This window comes from Lithobates pipiens, unplaced genomic scaffold (genome assembly GCF_037356315.1).
Source record: "Lithobates pipiens isolate NorthernLeopardFrog02 unplaced genomic scaffold, aLitPip1_a1.2 Scaffold_13, whole genome shotgun sequence".
Classification (NCBI taxonomy): Eukaryota; Metazoa; Chordata; class Amphibia; order Anura; family Ranidae; genus Lithobates; species Lithobates pipiens.
The window spans coordinates 84,419,944-84,436,923 of record NW_027507718.1 but is presented as its reverse complement, the minus strand read 5'-3'; the positions used below and the strand labels follow the sequence as shown (position 1 = coordinate 84,436,923).

The window sequence follows — 16,980 nt, the reverse complement described above, 5'->3', positions numbered from 1 at the left end:
TGTAATTGCAGTTCAGTTTATAGCATTTTATAGAGAAAATCGGTTATTGGTGGTTCTTTTTTCATGTGTACATAACCGATAAGAAAGAAACACTTACTTTTAATCCTTTACAAAATTAAGCAGTTGAACTAAAAACCATTAGCTCAGGGTAAATTTGCCTTGAATAGGAATTCAACACAATGATTTGTAAAAGAATGGGTGAGTTGTGTCAGAGGTATTAGTATCACTTACTTATGTACCCTTGGCCTGATTTGCTAAAATATACATGCAAAGAGTCAATGAATGAAACATCCAAACAGGGCAAGGAGAGTTAAGGACCAAGTTAACTTTTAATTGTAATCAGCTAAATACATTCTAGGTACATCTAAACAAAAGGTGTGCTAACTTAAAGATGGCCATTCTTAAAGGGGTTGTAAACCCTCATGTTTTTTCATCCTAGGCATTAAGGTGAAAAACTTCTGTTACTGACTGGCTCCCCAGCCCCCCCGTTTTACTCACCTAAGTCCTGTAATTCCCATGGTGGAGACGGGCTCTTCCCCTTTGCCCATTGTCTCGGCTCTTAATTGGATAGATTGATAGAAGCCATTGGTTCCCACTGCTGTCAATCAAATCCAATGACGTGGGCGCCGGGGGGCATCTATGGACGCAAATGCTGGACTCGGGAGCACTCCTGCAAGATAACTCCTTGGGAAAGCGCTTGTCCTAGGGGGGTCATATGATTTGGGGAGGAGCTACCAGCGCCACCGGGGGACCCCAGAAGTTAAGGATCGGAGCCACTGTGCAAAAATAACTGAACAATGGAAGTAAGTATGACATGTTTGTGATTTGAAAAAAAACCCCTAGGGTTCCTCCAGAAGTTGCTAGGGGTTCCATGAGTAATGAGCAATTTCTGCCTCTCAAATAAGTAACCACTGACACTGTGACTGACAGTGATTTTTTTTTAAACTATTTGTAAGTGAGGTATTCTTCCCAATGACTACTAATGTAAGGCGCATTCTTTCCAGTGACCAAAGTTATAGCAAGGTTCCTCTGTGTTAAAAAGGCCAAAAAAGGATGGTCTAAGGGCTCATTTATACATGCAACACCTTCTGAAGAGTGATTCATAGTGAAATGCTTTCCAGGGGGCCTTCTCACCGCCTGTTTTAACTCAGCACTGGATTGATACAGGGGGGAGGGCACAGCAAATGGCAAAATGTTTTTTACCTTAATGCAAAGAATGCATGAAAGTGATTGTAAAGGCAGAAGATTTTTTGTCTTAATGCATTCTAATCATTAAGATAAAAAAAACCTTCTGTGTGTAGCAGCCCCCCTCAGCTCCCCCTCCCAATACTTACCTGAGCCCATCTCAATCCAGTAATGTTTCATGAAAGACTTGGCTGTACGGGAATCTGCCTCTTGATACAGCAGTGAAGCGCCATTGTCTTCCGCTGCTGTCAATCAAACTCAATGAGCCAATGAGGAGAGCGGGGGCAGGCCAGGTCGCGGCTCCATGTCTAAATGGCTACATGGAGCTGTGGCCCAGCTTGAGTGCCCCCATAGCAAGGTGCTTACTGTAGGGGCACTCAGCAGGGGGGAGGGGCCAGCAACATTGAAGAGGGTACAGAGAAGAGGAGGATCTGGACTGCTCTGTGCAAAACCACTGCACAGAGCAGGTAAGTATTACATGTTTGTTATTAAAAAAAAAAAATAATAATGAGACTTTACAATCACTTTAAAGTAAAAAAAAAGTTTTCACTGTGACCCAAGAAGACCAAATTTAGGTAGAGAGTTAAAGTCCAACTAGACCGCTGTGAGTGCAGACAGGGACAGGGAGCTCATCCTAGCTCCAAGCTGCAGCAATGTCAAAGGAAAATATCCATAAGCCGCACATCGTGAAGCAGACTTATGTGCATGAAGTGAGATGAATGGCAGCCTTAGCTTGGACTCCACCCAGGCCACAACCACAACACATGTTGCTCTGCCCCTTGGAGCTTAATCATTGGGGGGGGGGGAAGGTTTTACCTTTAGAACCACTTTAACCAAGAAAAGTACCTTCTATTGCTCTCAGTCTCCTCCAAATCTCCAAATGTCTTTGTTTTATTGCTATTATGTGACTTAGAGGGTGTTAGCCCCTGTACACACGGTCGGAGATTTCCACAACCAAATCCGTCAGATTTTGCTTGTCGGATTTTGTCCGTCGGATCTTGTCCGAAACTGTTGCATACACACGGTCGGACAAAGTTGGCGAAAAATCCGATCTTTCAGAACGTGATGACGTAATTTCATTACGATGGGACTACATTCAGGCTAGTAGCTAATAGCTTTGATGTAGGAATTTGATCTGAGCATGCGTGGCACTTGGTCCGATCAAAATTCTCTACACATGATCGGAGTATGTCCAATCGGACCAGTTTGTCGGAAAATATTTCCAGCAAGTTGGAAAATTTGGTCCGACGGATATTCCAATGGAAACAGTCCGATGCATACCACACACAGTCGGATTATCCGACAAAATGGTCCAATAGGACACATTCCGATGGTATCTCCGACCGTGTGTACAAGGGCTTAGAGGGTGACTATGCTCGTTCTCCATAACCTCGCTGGATACAGGAACATACTGTCACTCTCTTGCTTGCTCCTGATCCTGAGGTAGACAATGGACTATTAATTATGGACTCTGGGATTTTTAGTGTGCATAGAGCAGCGCACTTGACCACAGCTAAACGGTTGTTCATAGGGGAACAGTAAGAAACACTTTCACGACAACATATTACCGGGTCATTAAGTAGTGAATTATTTTTTAAGAATAAGTATATAGTTTAGTGTCACTTTAACCTTAATTATTACTATAGAAAAACCATACCTTTTAAAATTAATTTACTAAAGGATTATTTTTCAATACAGCTGTGTGAAATGGTACTCTCCATAGGTATTTTTACACGGGCCAATCTAAAAAATGTTTGGCTGGTGGATCTGAGTGAATGATTTAGAAATTGATGAATGTGGGACCTACAGTCAGTGACACATGGTGGCCACTATATAGATATTTGCTCCCCATTAAAGCCCATCCAGACACTTAAACTGGACCTTCCAGAGGGAATTCTTTTGGAGTCAATTTCTTTGTGATTATGAGATGTCATGTTAATAAATGCCAAGGTAAGCTGATGCTGGAATATGAAATGTAGACTAGTCAAGAAAGGGTCAAAGGTTCCCAGTCCTCACCTGGTAATCAAATAGATCTATGCATTCAGAAGACATCCCAAGTTTATGTGTTCTCAGGGGAAAGCATTCTATTGTGTTAAAATATGTTATGTGTATAATTAAAAGATTAAGGACTAGGTCAAATGTGTAACTAGTGTTGCTCATGTCGATCATAGTAAAGCTTCAAGCTATTATTTTTCTAGTGCAGATTGGAAATTGAATAGGAGAATCTGATAAAATGCAATACATGCCACTAAAACGTCATCATACTAGGTACAGATTATTGGCATATTTATCATAAATACACTGTTAAGGTTTTTCTTTACCAAAATATGCAACCATTTAAAATGCTAGAGATTTTTAATTTTATTGCAGCTACCTCATCTACACAGAAGGATGCCAGATGTTTTCCAGGAGCTGGCCAATTCTGAGAATTATTGCAGAAACCCGGGAGGAGAACATAATCGTCCTTGGTGTTATACAGCAGATCCCAATGTTCGATGGGAGCACTGCAACATTCCAATGTGTAAAACGGGTAATGTACTTTCAGAATCTGGTTTATGCTGCTTACTTTGATTTGTATATATATACTATAATTTAACCAAGAGTGTCATCTGATTACTTAGATTTTATTATGACTGTCCCTTGAAGTGTTCCTGATTTTCAAATACTTTATCTGTACCACCTAGGGGTGGGTCTTATTAACTTAAAGTGGTTCTAAAGCCTTAATGTTTTTCAATTTAATGCATTATATGCATTAGGCCAAAAAAATCTTCTGTGCTGCAAAATTCCAACCTGCCCCCCCCCCCCCCCATACATACCTAAGCCCAATCTGATCCAGCGAGGTGCTCTCGCCACTAATTCCCTCCTCCTTGGGAATATTGATAGGAGCATCAGCTATTGGCTCCCACTGCTCTCAGTCAAATCCTGTGTGGATCAAGTGGGGGCAGGGCCAAACCGCCCGCTCTGTGTTAATAGACGTAGGCAGGGCAGCTCAGGAGTGAGCATGCACAGGTGTCCCAGTGGAAAGCGGATTTCAATGGAGTCACTTGCCAAAGAAGAGGAGCCTGGAGCGCTGGCAGAAGACCCCAGAAGAAGAGGATTGGGGCTGATCTTCGCAAAACCATTACACAGAGCAGGCAAGTATAACATATTTGTTATTTTAATTTTAAAAAAGGTGAAGCTTTAATGTCGCTTTAAATATCTAATTGGTTGTTGTACTCTACATCCTCCCTAGTGTTTTAATGCCTTAATGAACAAGGCCCCTTTCATATGGGCTTGATCAGTTTTTCTCAGCAGGGGATCCATTCGCTGGTCCCCCACTGAGCATAGCTTATGCAGTGCGGACACGGACACAGCCCACTCTGTTCTTTGGGTAGCCAGATGTAAATGGACCTGCTGTCTGTTTACACCCGACTGCCCTCTGATCTGGCCAGATGGAGGGGAACAACCCCTCCTTGTTTGTTTTTGCCGGATCAAACCAGATTGGTGGTAGCCGGGTGTACACAAACACAATTTTACATTTGGCTGCTCATAGAGGAGAATAGAGGGTGCAAATGGATCCACTGAAAACAAATAGCCTGTCCGGATCTGACCTCTCACATGAAAGGGGACTAAGGTTATACCTGTATATGATTTACTTACAAAACTTTTACAAGACAAAAACACACACACATAAACACACACTATATACAGTATATGAATATGTTTGTACAAGTGGGAGAGTGAAGCTTTATAACAAGCGCTGCACAAATTGTTGGCACTATATAAACCCTGTATAACAAAAATAATGATAATAACTCACTCTTATAAACTGTATTGTGCAAAAATATAAAAAATAAATGTACTAAATATTAGACATGTGCAGAGTAAAATATTTCGTTTCGGAATTTCGTTTTCGTCTGAAAACTTAATTTATTTAGTTACTCCCGAAATTCGTTTTTATTTATTTCGTTTTTCGTTCAAAAATTGCATTCGTCCGAAAATCCACATGAATTACGGTCGAATCTGTCTTGGAAGGCTTATGGTGTCTGTCGAATGTATAAAGAAGATTCGACGGAGCTAACTATATAGCATACTTTAGAACCCTATTAAAGTCTATGGGACTCCAACGTTCAAAATCTAAAGTGCTAATTTTAAAGGCTAATTTGCAAGTTACTGTCCTAAAAAGTGTTTGGGGACCCGGGTCCTGCCCCAGGGGACATGTATCAATGCAAAAAAAAGTTTTAAAAACGGCCGTTTTTTCGGGAGCAGTGATTTTAATAATGATTAAAGTGAAACAATAAAAGTGTAATATTCCTTTAAATTTCGTAGGGGGGGTTGTCTATAGTATGCCTGTGAAGGGGCGCATGTTTCCCGTGCTTAGAATTGTCCCTGCACAAAGTGTCATTTATGCAGGAAAAAAAGTCCTTTAAAATCACTCGCAGCTATAATGAATTGTCGGCTCCCGTAATACAGAGAACACTCATTGAAAGTCATTGATAAAAAAATAAATAAATAAATAAAAAAAAAAAAAAGCGTGGGGGTCCCCCAAATTCAATTACCAGGCCCTTCAGGTCTGGTATGGATATTAAGGAGAACCCTGCCTCAAATTTAAGAAAAAATTTGACGTGGGGTTCCCCCTAAATATCCATAACCAGACCCTTCAGGTCTGGTCTGGATATTAAGGGGAACCCCGCGTCAAATTAAAAAAAAAATTGACGTGGGGTTCCCCCTAAAAATCCATACCAGACCCTTTATCCGAGCACGCAACCTGGCAGGCCGCAGGAAAAGAGGGGGGGACGAGAGAGCGGCCCCCCCTCCCTCCTGAACCGTACCAGGCCACATGCCCTCAACATTGGGAGGATGCTTTGGGGGTCCGTGACCCCTCAAAGCACCTTGTCCCCATGTTGATGAGGACAAGGGCCTCATCCCCACAACCCTGGCCGGTGGTTGTGGAGGTCTGCGGGCGGGGGGCTTATCAGAATCTGGAAGCCCCCTTTAACAAGGGGACCCCCAGATCCCGGCCCCCCCCCTGTTTGAAATGGTAAGGGGGTACAAAAGTACCCCTACCATTTCACAAAGAAAGTGTAAAAAATGTTTAAATAAAACAAACACACTTTTTAAAAATTCCTTTATTAAAAATAAAAAAAAGATTCCAGCGGCGGTAATCCACTCTTGCTATCCAGCGACGGACGGTCAGCTCTCCATCGATGTCTAATGTCATCCAGCGCAGCGCAGCATCCTTCTTCTGTCTCCTCCACGGAGACACTGGAGGCATTCCGGCGCTGACGTTTCTTATATACGGAGGGCGGGGCCACCCGTCACCTGACCCCGCCCCCCTCTGACGCAAGGGGAAACCCGGGGTTCCCCGTGACGTATGGGTGACCCCGCCCCCCTCTGATGTAACGGAAACCTGCCTGTGTTACATCAGAGGGGTGCGGGTCACCCCTACGTCACAGGGAACCCCGGGTTTCCCCTTGCGTCAGAGGGGGGCGGGGTCAGGTGACGGGTGGCCCCGCCCACCCTATATAAGAAACGTCAAGCCGCCGGAATGTCTGTAGTGTCTCCTCCACGGAGACAGAAGAAGGATGCTGCGCTGGATGACATTAGACATCGATGGAGAGCTGATCGTCCGTCGCTGGATAGCAAGAGTGGATTACCGCCGCTGGAATCTTTTTTTTATTTTTAATAAAGGAATTTTTCAAAAGTGTGTTTGTTTTATTTAACCATTTTTTACACTTTCTTTGTGAAATGGTAGGGGTACTTTTGTACCCCCTTACCATTTCAAACAGGGGGGGGCCGGGATCTGGGGGTCCCCTTGTTAAAGGGGGCTTCCAGATTCTGATAAGCCCCCCGCCCGCAGACCTCCACAACCACCGGCCAGGGTTGTGGGGATGAGGCCCTTGTCCTCATCAACATGGGGACAAGGTGCTTTGAGGGGTCACGGACCCCCAAAGCATCCTCCCAATGTTGAGGGCATGTGGCCTGGTACGGTTCAGGAGGGAGGGGGGGCCGCTCTCTCGTCCCCCCCTCTTTTCCTGCGGCCTGCCAGGTTGCGTGCTCGGATAAAGGGTCTGGTATGGATTTTTAGGGGGAACCCCATGTCAATTTTTTTTTAAATTTGATGCGGGGTTCCCCTTAATATCCATACCAGACCTGAAGGGTCTGGTTATGGATATTTAGGGGGAACCCCACGTCAAATTTTTTCTTAAATTTGAGGCAGGGTTCCCCTTAATATCCATACCAGACCTGAAGGGCCTGGAAATTGAATTTGGGGGACCCCCACGCTTTTTTTTTTATTTATTTATTTATTTTTTTATCAATGACTTTCAATGAGTGTTCTCTGTATTACGGGAGCCGACAATTCATAATAGCTGCGAGTGATTTTAAAGGACTTTTTTTCCTGCATAAATGACACTTTGTGCAGGGACTATTCTAAGCACGGGAAACATGCGCCCCTTCACAGGCATACTATAGACAACACCCCCCTATGAAATTTAAAGGAATATTACACTTTTATTGTTTCACTTTAATCATTATTAAAATCACTGCTCCCGAAAAAACGGCCGTTTTTAAAACTTTTTTTTGCATTGATACATGTCCCCTGGGGCAGGACCCGGGTCCCCAAACACTTTTTAGGACAGTAACTTGCAGAATCTTTTCTCTCTGTCAAATCTTTTTTCTCTGTCGAATATTTTCTCTATATAATCTTGGACTAATAGAGGTAAGGTTAAGCACATTCGACCACAGGTTCTATAGACAGATTGTTATCGTCAGAGTCATGTCGAATCTCCTATTCTATATCGAACTGTTGTAACAATGAAAACGAAAATGAAGCATTTATTTATGTCGGATCTTTCGTTTTTCGGATTTTGTGCTTTCGTTATCGTTTGTCAAAACGAAAACGAAAATAGCTGAAATTCGGACGAAAATGCATTCGGACGAAAACGTATGCACATGTCTACTAAATATAACTATGTACCCAATACGTATAGCTAATATGCAAAGTAGACATTGCCTACTGCTTAGGGCTTATGTTATCCATTTATATGTAGCGATGAAAACCTGCCCCTGCTTCCCAGTAATCTGGCATTCTAGTTCTAGTGATTGCCCAGGCTACCCTGAATTGAAATGAGGCAAAACCCCCAATAGTGTGTCCAAAGTCAATGTGTATCAGTAGTAATAATCCAAAATAGTATAGAAGCAAAATTGCAGTTTTTAGTCAAGACAATTCTTAAAAAAAATAATGGCTGGTGTAAGGTAACAGCATTATCACCTCAAAGCAACACATAGTAATACATAGTATTCAGACATATGTTGTCATCCTGGTGCATGAGCCGTGACTGCTCAATACAGAATTTCATAGAAACATCCAACGTGTTTCAGAATATACATTCTTTCTTCAGGGATTTATGGCAGCAGCATATGTATCATTTATGTCCTTTAGGGGTGGAAAACACATGTACAGCAGCCAGACAGGTTAAAAAACAATAGTGATATCCATCATAGCAGCAGGACAGCACATCCCAAATGCCCATATGGGGTGCTCAAAACAAGAACAGCTAAGGGTCACATCTAGATAGTTACACATACCGCCAACATATCTAAGAAAAAAATAATGAACATTTGGGATGTGCTTCCTCCTACTGATTTGATGGATGCCACTATTGTTTTTTAACCTGTCCGACTGCCGTACCTGTGTTTTCCACCCCTAAAGGACATAACTGATAGGATACTATGTATTACTATGTGTCAATTTGAGGTGATAATGTTGTTACACCAGCTATTTATTATGTTTTAAAAAACTGCAATTTTGCTTTTATACTATTTTAATGCTTACTACTGATACACATTGACTTTGGGCCCACATAATTCCACTATTGGGGCTTTCTCCTCGTTTCATGCATGTATATTTATGGATGATGGCCCAGTTCTTCTAGACCATACCTTCTTTCCCTCATAGGCTGTACTCAATTTGGAAAGAAATCCTGCCCCATCAAAGTTCTAAGTGCCATTTCATGCATTTCAGCAGACCATCTACAGCCTGCTAAGGCTCTGGTAATGGCGGGGCCAGGTCTTAGTGGGTTGTTGCTTTAAGTTAAAGCTCATCAATTCATATTATTTCATAAAAGCAACAAAAAATAGATGTTGAAAATAAAGGTTTCCCTGCAAGAAAGGTAATTAATACTTGCCTTCCTGCTGCCCGTGCCCCCAATCTCTGCTGCAATAAAGAGAAATCGCTGGCTAAATATTCAGCAGAATTCTGATTATTCTGGTCTCCTACTGCACACAATAGTTTGGTCTGCTGGCCCTATGTCACTGTGTACTGTGTCTTGTAATATTTGGGGGCCTGCAGCAGGAACTTAAACGTGTAGTGGGGGATAAAAAAGTTTACTCCAGAAAGTTTTGATTTATAAACATTATTTTTTGCCACTACAGCACTTGTAGCAGAAGAGTTGAGTATTGATTATCTTCTTTGCAGAGAGACTTTTATTTTCAAAAACTATTTTTGCAACAGAATTGTTTTTGGATGGACTATTCTTTCTATCGGGCCAAAAAATGCCAAACTGCAAATTCAGATTTGTATTTAAAACACCCTATTTTTTCATATCAGTCTTAAACTTGTATTTTTATTCCTCTTTAAAAGGTGTACCACATTTACCAGCAACTATAAAAACAGCATTTGAGGCACCAGCTATACCATCATTGTCTTCGTCCTTCTCTCCAGCACATTCTATGATAGTTATCATATCCGCCATCTCCAGCTTTGCTGCCTTGATATTGCTGATAGCTGTTGCACTCGTTTGCTGTCGTAGACAGAAGAAATTGAAGCATATAAACAGGTATTTCCTTATTATATATTACAAGTAAAGTATGTGCAACTTGTCCCTCACATTCAACGCTTGAGGCAGTCTGAGAATCTGTCCATGTAAAAATAACTAGCAAAAGTGTGTTGGGGCAGCTATGGTGGAAAAAGTAGATGAACTGAGGTGGTGGCAAGTAAAGTGGTGTTGTTAAGTTTAAGAAGGGTGAGTGCAGGCAGGGTCGTGTGTTGGGGGGGAAGGGGGGTTAAAAAATGTCTGGTAGATTGGTGTGAGGGTGGCAGTACAGATCGGGGAAAGTTTAAAATCCATAAACACATAGATATTATGAGTACATATACATAGTTGAACAGTGGATATTGTTGCATTGTATTTTGTTCCAAATGAATAGCTTATATCTTCTACATGTTTTGCCAAGTTTGTCTTCTTCGGGAAGTATTAAAATGCAACAGTACAATTATATAAAGAAAATATGTATAATTAATAAATACAGATACAAAAATCAAGTACATACATCATGTTAAGCTTTCATCACGTACCAAAGTTCTCAGAATTCCAACCCAACTGAGACTGGAGGCGACAGAAGGTACAGTCCCAAAAGGGTAAGGGAATGCAAAGGACACCCATAGGTCCACGCTGAGCTCCCACATGGAGCCAGTCACAGAGGGGGTACAATAACACAAGTCAACCTGAATCTACAATATAGATAATATTGAAAATAAATAACTATACTCCTAGAGCCAATAGCTTGAATAGATTATCAGGGTTATCTGATTACTTGGAATCAGCATACTTACTAAATCCAATGTAGTAGCAACATGCGGTAATGAAAATCAAACCAAGTTTGATGCAGCTGAGTAATCCACTTTAATGGAGTCCAGATTCTGATCTATGCAATATATGAAAAAAGTGGGCAAGGAGTAAAAGACCAAATAGAAAATATATAACTTCAAGTTACCTAATATGGTGCTCTTAGCTCCTGATAAGGTAACTGTATATCCAAGTTGTTAAACATGCAACCAATTATGATAAATATAGAATATACTGCTTATAAAAGACAATATGTTACTTGCTGCAAAATGTCCCTAAGGGGAATTGGAGCAATGTAGATATATGTATCTCATTTGCCCACATAGATATATGTAATTATTCCTGCTGCATAAGGCTGGATTTAAAGTAAAATGAACACTCACCTCTGGAGTAAGATGACCGCTGCTTAATAGCTATGTGGAAAGGCTCCCCAGGTTCTGGCAAAATGGTTGCTGGAGGCCTGGTTTTTGTACCCCAAGAGTATGCAGACGCAGACACCGAGGAAAGCCACATCCAGCCCACGTACAACATCCAACTGGATACAGCACATCCACCAGCTGCCGCACAGGTACTAATAAAGAAATGAAAGAAATGTGGGAGGGAAGTCCATCAGCCTCACTGGTCCACAATGGAAGCAATTGGATCCATATTTAGCTTTAAACTATCAGTAGGAATGTTAGTCATCTCACGCTGTAAGTCAGAGTAGGTGAAGCAGGTAAGACTCTTGTGTGTAATTCAAATCTTAGCTTCTGACAGTTTTAGTGAGTTAATAACACATATATTATGTTTGGGTAGTTCTTCCATGTTTGCATTTCATGAAAAGAGCATTATGTACTTGAATACCTCTTTAAGATTTATTACTATCTGACTAGCTACTATACATTTGAGAAAAACAATTTTTATCATTCATAAGACAAAGCACATGCTGGCCATATAAGTCCTGTAATTACCGTAAAGGACAGGAATGTCTGTTTCAATCTGCTTCTCAACAAATCTGAATTATTCGGTAAGCAGCTGGATTAAGCCACTTCTATGTGTGTGGTGCTTAAAAAGAAGTGTGTCTGTGAAGGGTAATCCTGATATTACATAGAAGAAACAATATGGCTTTATATATTTTTTCTAGGACAAAATAAAGTAGAGGTCAGTTAAGGTGGCCATTAATGGATCTAATTTGTTGGTTAAGAATATATTGTCTTGGCAGGGGGGATTCCTCCATCTACATTGGTTGTGTAGATGGAGGAATCTGCTTTTATTTATTTTTTCCGTTCAGTCTGGTGGCTGGAAAAAAAAGCAGCCAGTTTTAGTAAGTAAAAAAAAAAAAAAAAAGATTGCATTATTCATAAAAGTTTTTAGGTGTTTCAACCTTGATTTGTAAACAAAGTGATTTGGACTTTGTAATTGCAACTTTATCTGGGAGTGAATATATTCCGTTATAGATTTATGGATATGTATTTTTTGCCTGTAATAGTCAAAGGTGGGTGGTGATGCATTCTTCTGTAATTGTGTTATTATTACCCAGTGACTGTAGATACATAGGTAGGGGTGTTGAGTCTCCAATGAGTTTTTTTATTTATTTTTTGTTATTCATAGTAATAATTTTGTTGTTCAATGGGGCTCATTGTTGAATTATATAATTCTTCAGATGCACAATTATAAAGTGGTCATTTGTTTGTCATGTATTTAATGCCAAGTCTCCACCAGATCTTTATTTAAAGTTATGAAGCATGTTTGCCTGATTCCACCATGTGTCAACCCCTACTACCATTTGGTACTCCTCTGTATGTCCCATTTAATAAAAAAACACATTTCGGTATCTCAGCATATAAAATATGACCGCCAAGGCTGCTGGCTAGGGATGAGCTCGGTGTTCGAGTCGAACGCATGTTCGACTCGATAATCCCTGTTCGTCTGTGCAGGGAGAGAGCAGCATGTGAATTTGCAAGAGTTAAAGTGGGTGTTGTGTGCCTCCAACACAGAATACACCTGTAGCTACCCTTTATTGCTGGTGTTCTCTAATAAAGGCATCTGCAGGAGTTAAAGTGGGTGTTGTGTGCCCCCAGCACAGTATATACCTGTAGCTACCCTTTATTACTGGTGTTCTCTAATACAGGCATCCGCAGGAGTTAAAGTGGGTGTTGTGTGCCTCCAGAACAGTATACACCTGTAGCTACCCTTTATTGCTGGTGTTCTCTAATACAGGCATCTGCAGGAGTTAAAGTGGGTGTTGTGTGCCTGCAGCACAGTATACATCTGTAGCTACCCTTTATTGCTGGTGTTCTCTAATACAGGCACCTGCAGGAGTTAAAGTGGGTGTTGTGTGCCTCCAGCACAGTATACACCTGTAGCTACCCTTTATTATTGGTGTTCTCTAATACAGGCATCTGCAGGAATTAAAGTGGGTGTTGTGTGCCTCCAGCACAGTATTCACCTGTAGCTACCCTTTATTGCTGGTGTTCTTTAATACAAGCATCTGCAGCAGTTAAAGTGGGTGTTGTGTGCCTCCAGCACAGTATACACCTGTAGATACCCTTTATTGCTGGTGTTCTCTAATACAGGCATCCGCAGGAGTTAAAGTGGGTGTTGTGTGCCTCCAGCACAGTATACACCTGTAGCTACCCTTTATTGCTGGTGTTCTCTAATACAGGCATCTGCAGGAGTTAAAGTGGGCATTGTGTGCCTCCAGCACAGTATACACCTGTAGCTACCCTTTATTGCTGGTGTTTTCTAATACAGGCATCTGCAGGAATTAAAGTGGGTGTTGTGTGCCTCCAGCACAGTATTCACCTGTAGCTACCCTTTATTGCTGGTGTTCTTTAATACAAGCATCTGCAGCAGTTAAAGTGGGTGTTGTGTGCCTCCAGCACAGTATACACCTGAAGCTACCCTTTATTGTTGGTGTTCTCTAATACAGGCATCCGCAGGAGTTAAAGTGGGTGTTGTGTTCCTCCAGCACAGTATACACCTGTAGCTACCCTTTATTGCTGGTGTTCTCTAATACAGGCATCAGCAGGAGTTAAAGTGGGTGTTGTGTGCATCCAGCACAGTATACACCTGTAGCTACCCTTTATTGCTGGTGTTCTCTAATACAGGCATCTGCAGCATTTACAGTGGGTGCTGTGTGCCTCCTGCACAGTATACACCTGAAGCTACCCCTTATTGCTGGTGTTGTTCTGTTTCTGTAACACAGGCAGGCAGCTGAAGTAATTACCGTCGGTGTGCTGTGTCAGTGTGCACCTAAAACTACCCAATTGCTGGTTTTCCCATCTCCCTGTAAGCCAATACTACTTGGGTACATGCTCCAGGAGGATGCCCAGCGTTTTGAAGGCTCTGATGATGATACCCAGCTAGAGGAAGGCAGTAGCGTGAGTGCAGACAGAGTGGATGCTCAAGAAGGACAGCAATCTGGCAATCATGTTCCACCAGCTGCAGCATACTGCCAGGTTTGCTCCAGTGATGACAGTGATGAAGAAGGAGGGGATGATGAGGTCACTGACTCCCCTAAGAGAAATGGAAACTTGTGTGTTTACACACACAGTTCCAGGTTCTCCGTGTGCCTCGAGCGATCTCGTGGTGCACGTGCCCCCTAGTGGTCACAGGGTGAAGTGACGTTACATAACGTTGTTTCGCCCAGCCGTGCCATTCTGCCACAGTAGAACTGCGGCGGCTGGTCGGCATGTGGTTCATTTCCTTTCTGGAGATCAGGCTCATTTTCTTCATCATTATGGTTATTGCATCACCAAACGGTGCTCACAAGGTGGATTGGTGATGGTATCTAACATAGCCCTAGTAGAGTGTACTTTTATTCCAACAGGAACATCTTTTCCTGGCAATGTATAGGCCTGACCAATGGTTACCCTGAGCATCTGGCAACAGTGCGTTGAGATGCTTTATACCCCTTTCTTCCCCCAGAAAATAAAATGAACAAAGAATATGACTTCCTTACTGCTTTCATCGGTAAGTACTGCAGGATACATCTCCTTACATCTAAGGTGTTAAATTTAGACTCCCTTTCTCCTGAGGGATTAGTGCAAAAAGTGGGTAAAACTATCTCCTGGCTTCTATGAAAGCCACTTTAGGTAAGAATACTGGATCCATTTTGAAAACTACTCGATCCGAGAAAACAACACAAAAAGGGGGTCTGCTTGATAAAGCCTCTATTTCACTGACCCTCCTGAAACCAAAAATATTGTCTTGAATGTAAAATCATTTAGTGAACAATTTTCTAAAGGTTCAAATGGTGGCTCCGTTAGGGCCTATAAGACCAAAGATAGGTCCCACTTAGGGAAGGGTGGGCCTTGAACTGGTCTCTGCCTCACAAGTGCTCGGAAAAATCTGACCACCGAAGGTTTAGCAGCCAGAGGTCTTTTATGCACAAGTGCTGATACCTGGGTCTTTAGGGTACTCATGGCTATCTCTTTATCTAACCTGCACTGCAAAAGCTCCAAAACTTCTATGGGGCTCTGCACGAAGGAGTTTCCTATGCACCATTTGTTAAAGTGTAACTAGACTTTTTTGTAGATCTGGCGTGTCTCCTTCTTTCTGCTATTGGGGAGTGTGGATATCAGCCTTTCTGAAAAACCTTTGGTCTTTAATAACCATTCCTCAGTAGCCAGGTCGCTAGGTTCCATCGATATATCTGGGGACAAAGGACCGGGCCCTGTAAAAGGAGATCCGCCCAGAGTGGTAGGAACCCTGGAGGTTCTACTGCTAACTGTTTGAGGACCGAGAATCAGGACCTTCTGGGCCAATGTGGTGCCACCAAGATCAGAGAGTTGTTCTCTGTTTGAAATTTTCTCAGCACTGCCTGTAGCAAGACCAGTGGCTGGAAGGCATAGCATTTCTTGAAACGCCAGTTCTGTGTTAGCGCATTCACCCCTAGTGCATCTTTTCCACCTGTTAATGAGAATAAACAGGGGGTTTTTGCATTGTCCCTTGACGTGAAGAGGTTCACCTCCGGGAGTCCCCATCTTTTGGATATGGGATTGAAGACTTCCTGTTTGAGGACCCAATCACCTTCTCTCAGCTGCTTTCTGCTGAGATTCTTTTCCCCTTTTAGGAAAACTGCCAATAGGAAGAGTGCGTTGGTCTCGGCCCAACTCAGGACTTCTGTTGCTATGGTCAACAGGATTCTGTTCCGCATGCCGCCTTGCTTGTTTACATATGCGACCACAGAGGAGTTGTCTGAGCACACTTGAATGTGGTGGTCCTGTAGTTCCCTCCTAAAGGACCTGAGTGCCAATCTGACAGCTTTTAGTTCCTTCAAATTGGGTGACCTTTTGAGTTCCTCGTCCATCCAGGTGCCCTGTACCAGTAGGGTCCCTAAGTGTGCAACCCAGCCTTTGCTGCTTGGGTCCATGGTTACCACCCTATAGCCTGGGATGAGCCACAGACGACCCTGCGACAGGTTCACCATTTTCCTCCACCACCAGAGGGATCTTTTTACCTGAGGGGGAATGTATACTAAGAAGTCTAACAACTCCTGGCTGTGGTCTCATATTTTTAGGACAAAGGAGGGAACAAAAATGTAGCCCTGCCCACTAAACTGCTGGGATGGTTGAAGTTAGCAGACCCAGAGTTGGCATTGCTGCCCTTATAGTGACCTGCTGTTGTTCTGGAGAGAGGCCACTGCCTTGTCCAATTTCTTTAATTTTTCTGCCAGGAGAAAAACTATTAACTGAGTGTAGTCTAGCAGGTACTCTAGGTAGTTAATGCACTGAGATGGAATCAAGCGGGACTTTTCCAGGTTCAGCAGCCACCCCAGACCTGTCAGGATCTCCTTCATAAGTCCCAAATTTCTGGTTAACTGTTCTGGAGATGCAACGCAGAGGAGCAGGTCATCCAGATATGCTATTATCGAGACTCCTTTGAGTCGCAGAAAAGCCATGGCTTCTGCTATGACCTTCGTGAAGATTTGGAGTAAAGAGGATAGGCCATATGGAAGCGCCTGAAACTGTAGATGGATTGTTTCTCCTATCTTCACAGCTAGATGGAGAAACTTCTGGAAAGCTTCTGCGATAGAGGTAGGCGTCCTTGAGATCTAGTGACACCTAGACATGTGCAGAGTAAAATATTTCGTTTCGGAATTTCGTTTTCGTCTGAAAACTTAATTTATTTAGTTACTCCCGAAATTCGTTTTTATTTATTTCGTTTTTCGTTCAAAAATTGCATTCGTCCGAAAATCCACATG

At 42.4% G+C, this 16,980-nt stretch overlaps 1 protein-coding gene across 1 annotated transcript in view; it reads left to right on the top strand.

Moving 5' to 3' along the window:
* MUSK (muscle associated receptor tyrosine kinase) overlaps positions 1–16,980 on the top strand; it is a 308,402-nt gene that overhangs the window by 216,919 nt on the left and 74,503 nt on the right. The window contains exons 13-14 of the mRNA XM_077475264.1: positions 3,556–3,715; positions 9,809–10,004. Coding sequence (XP_077331390.1) covers positions 3,556–3,715; positions 9,809–10,004 — 356 coding nt within the window. The remainder of the gene's footprint in view (positions 1–3,555; positions 3,716–9,808; positions 10,005–16,980) is intronic.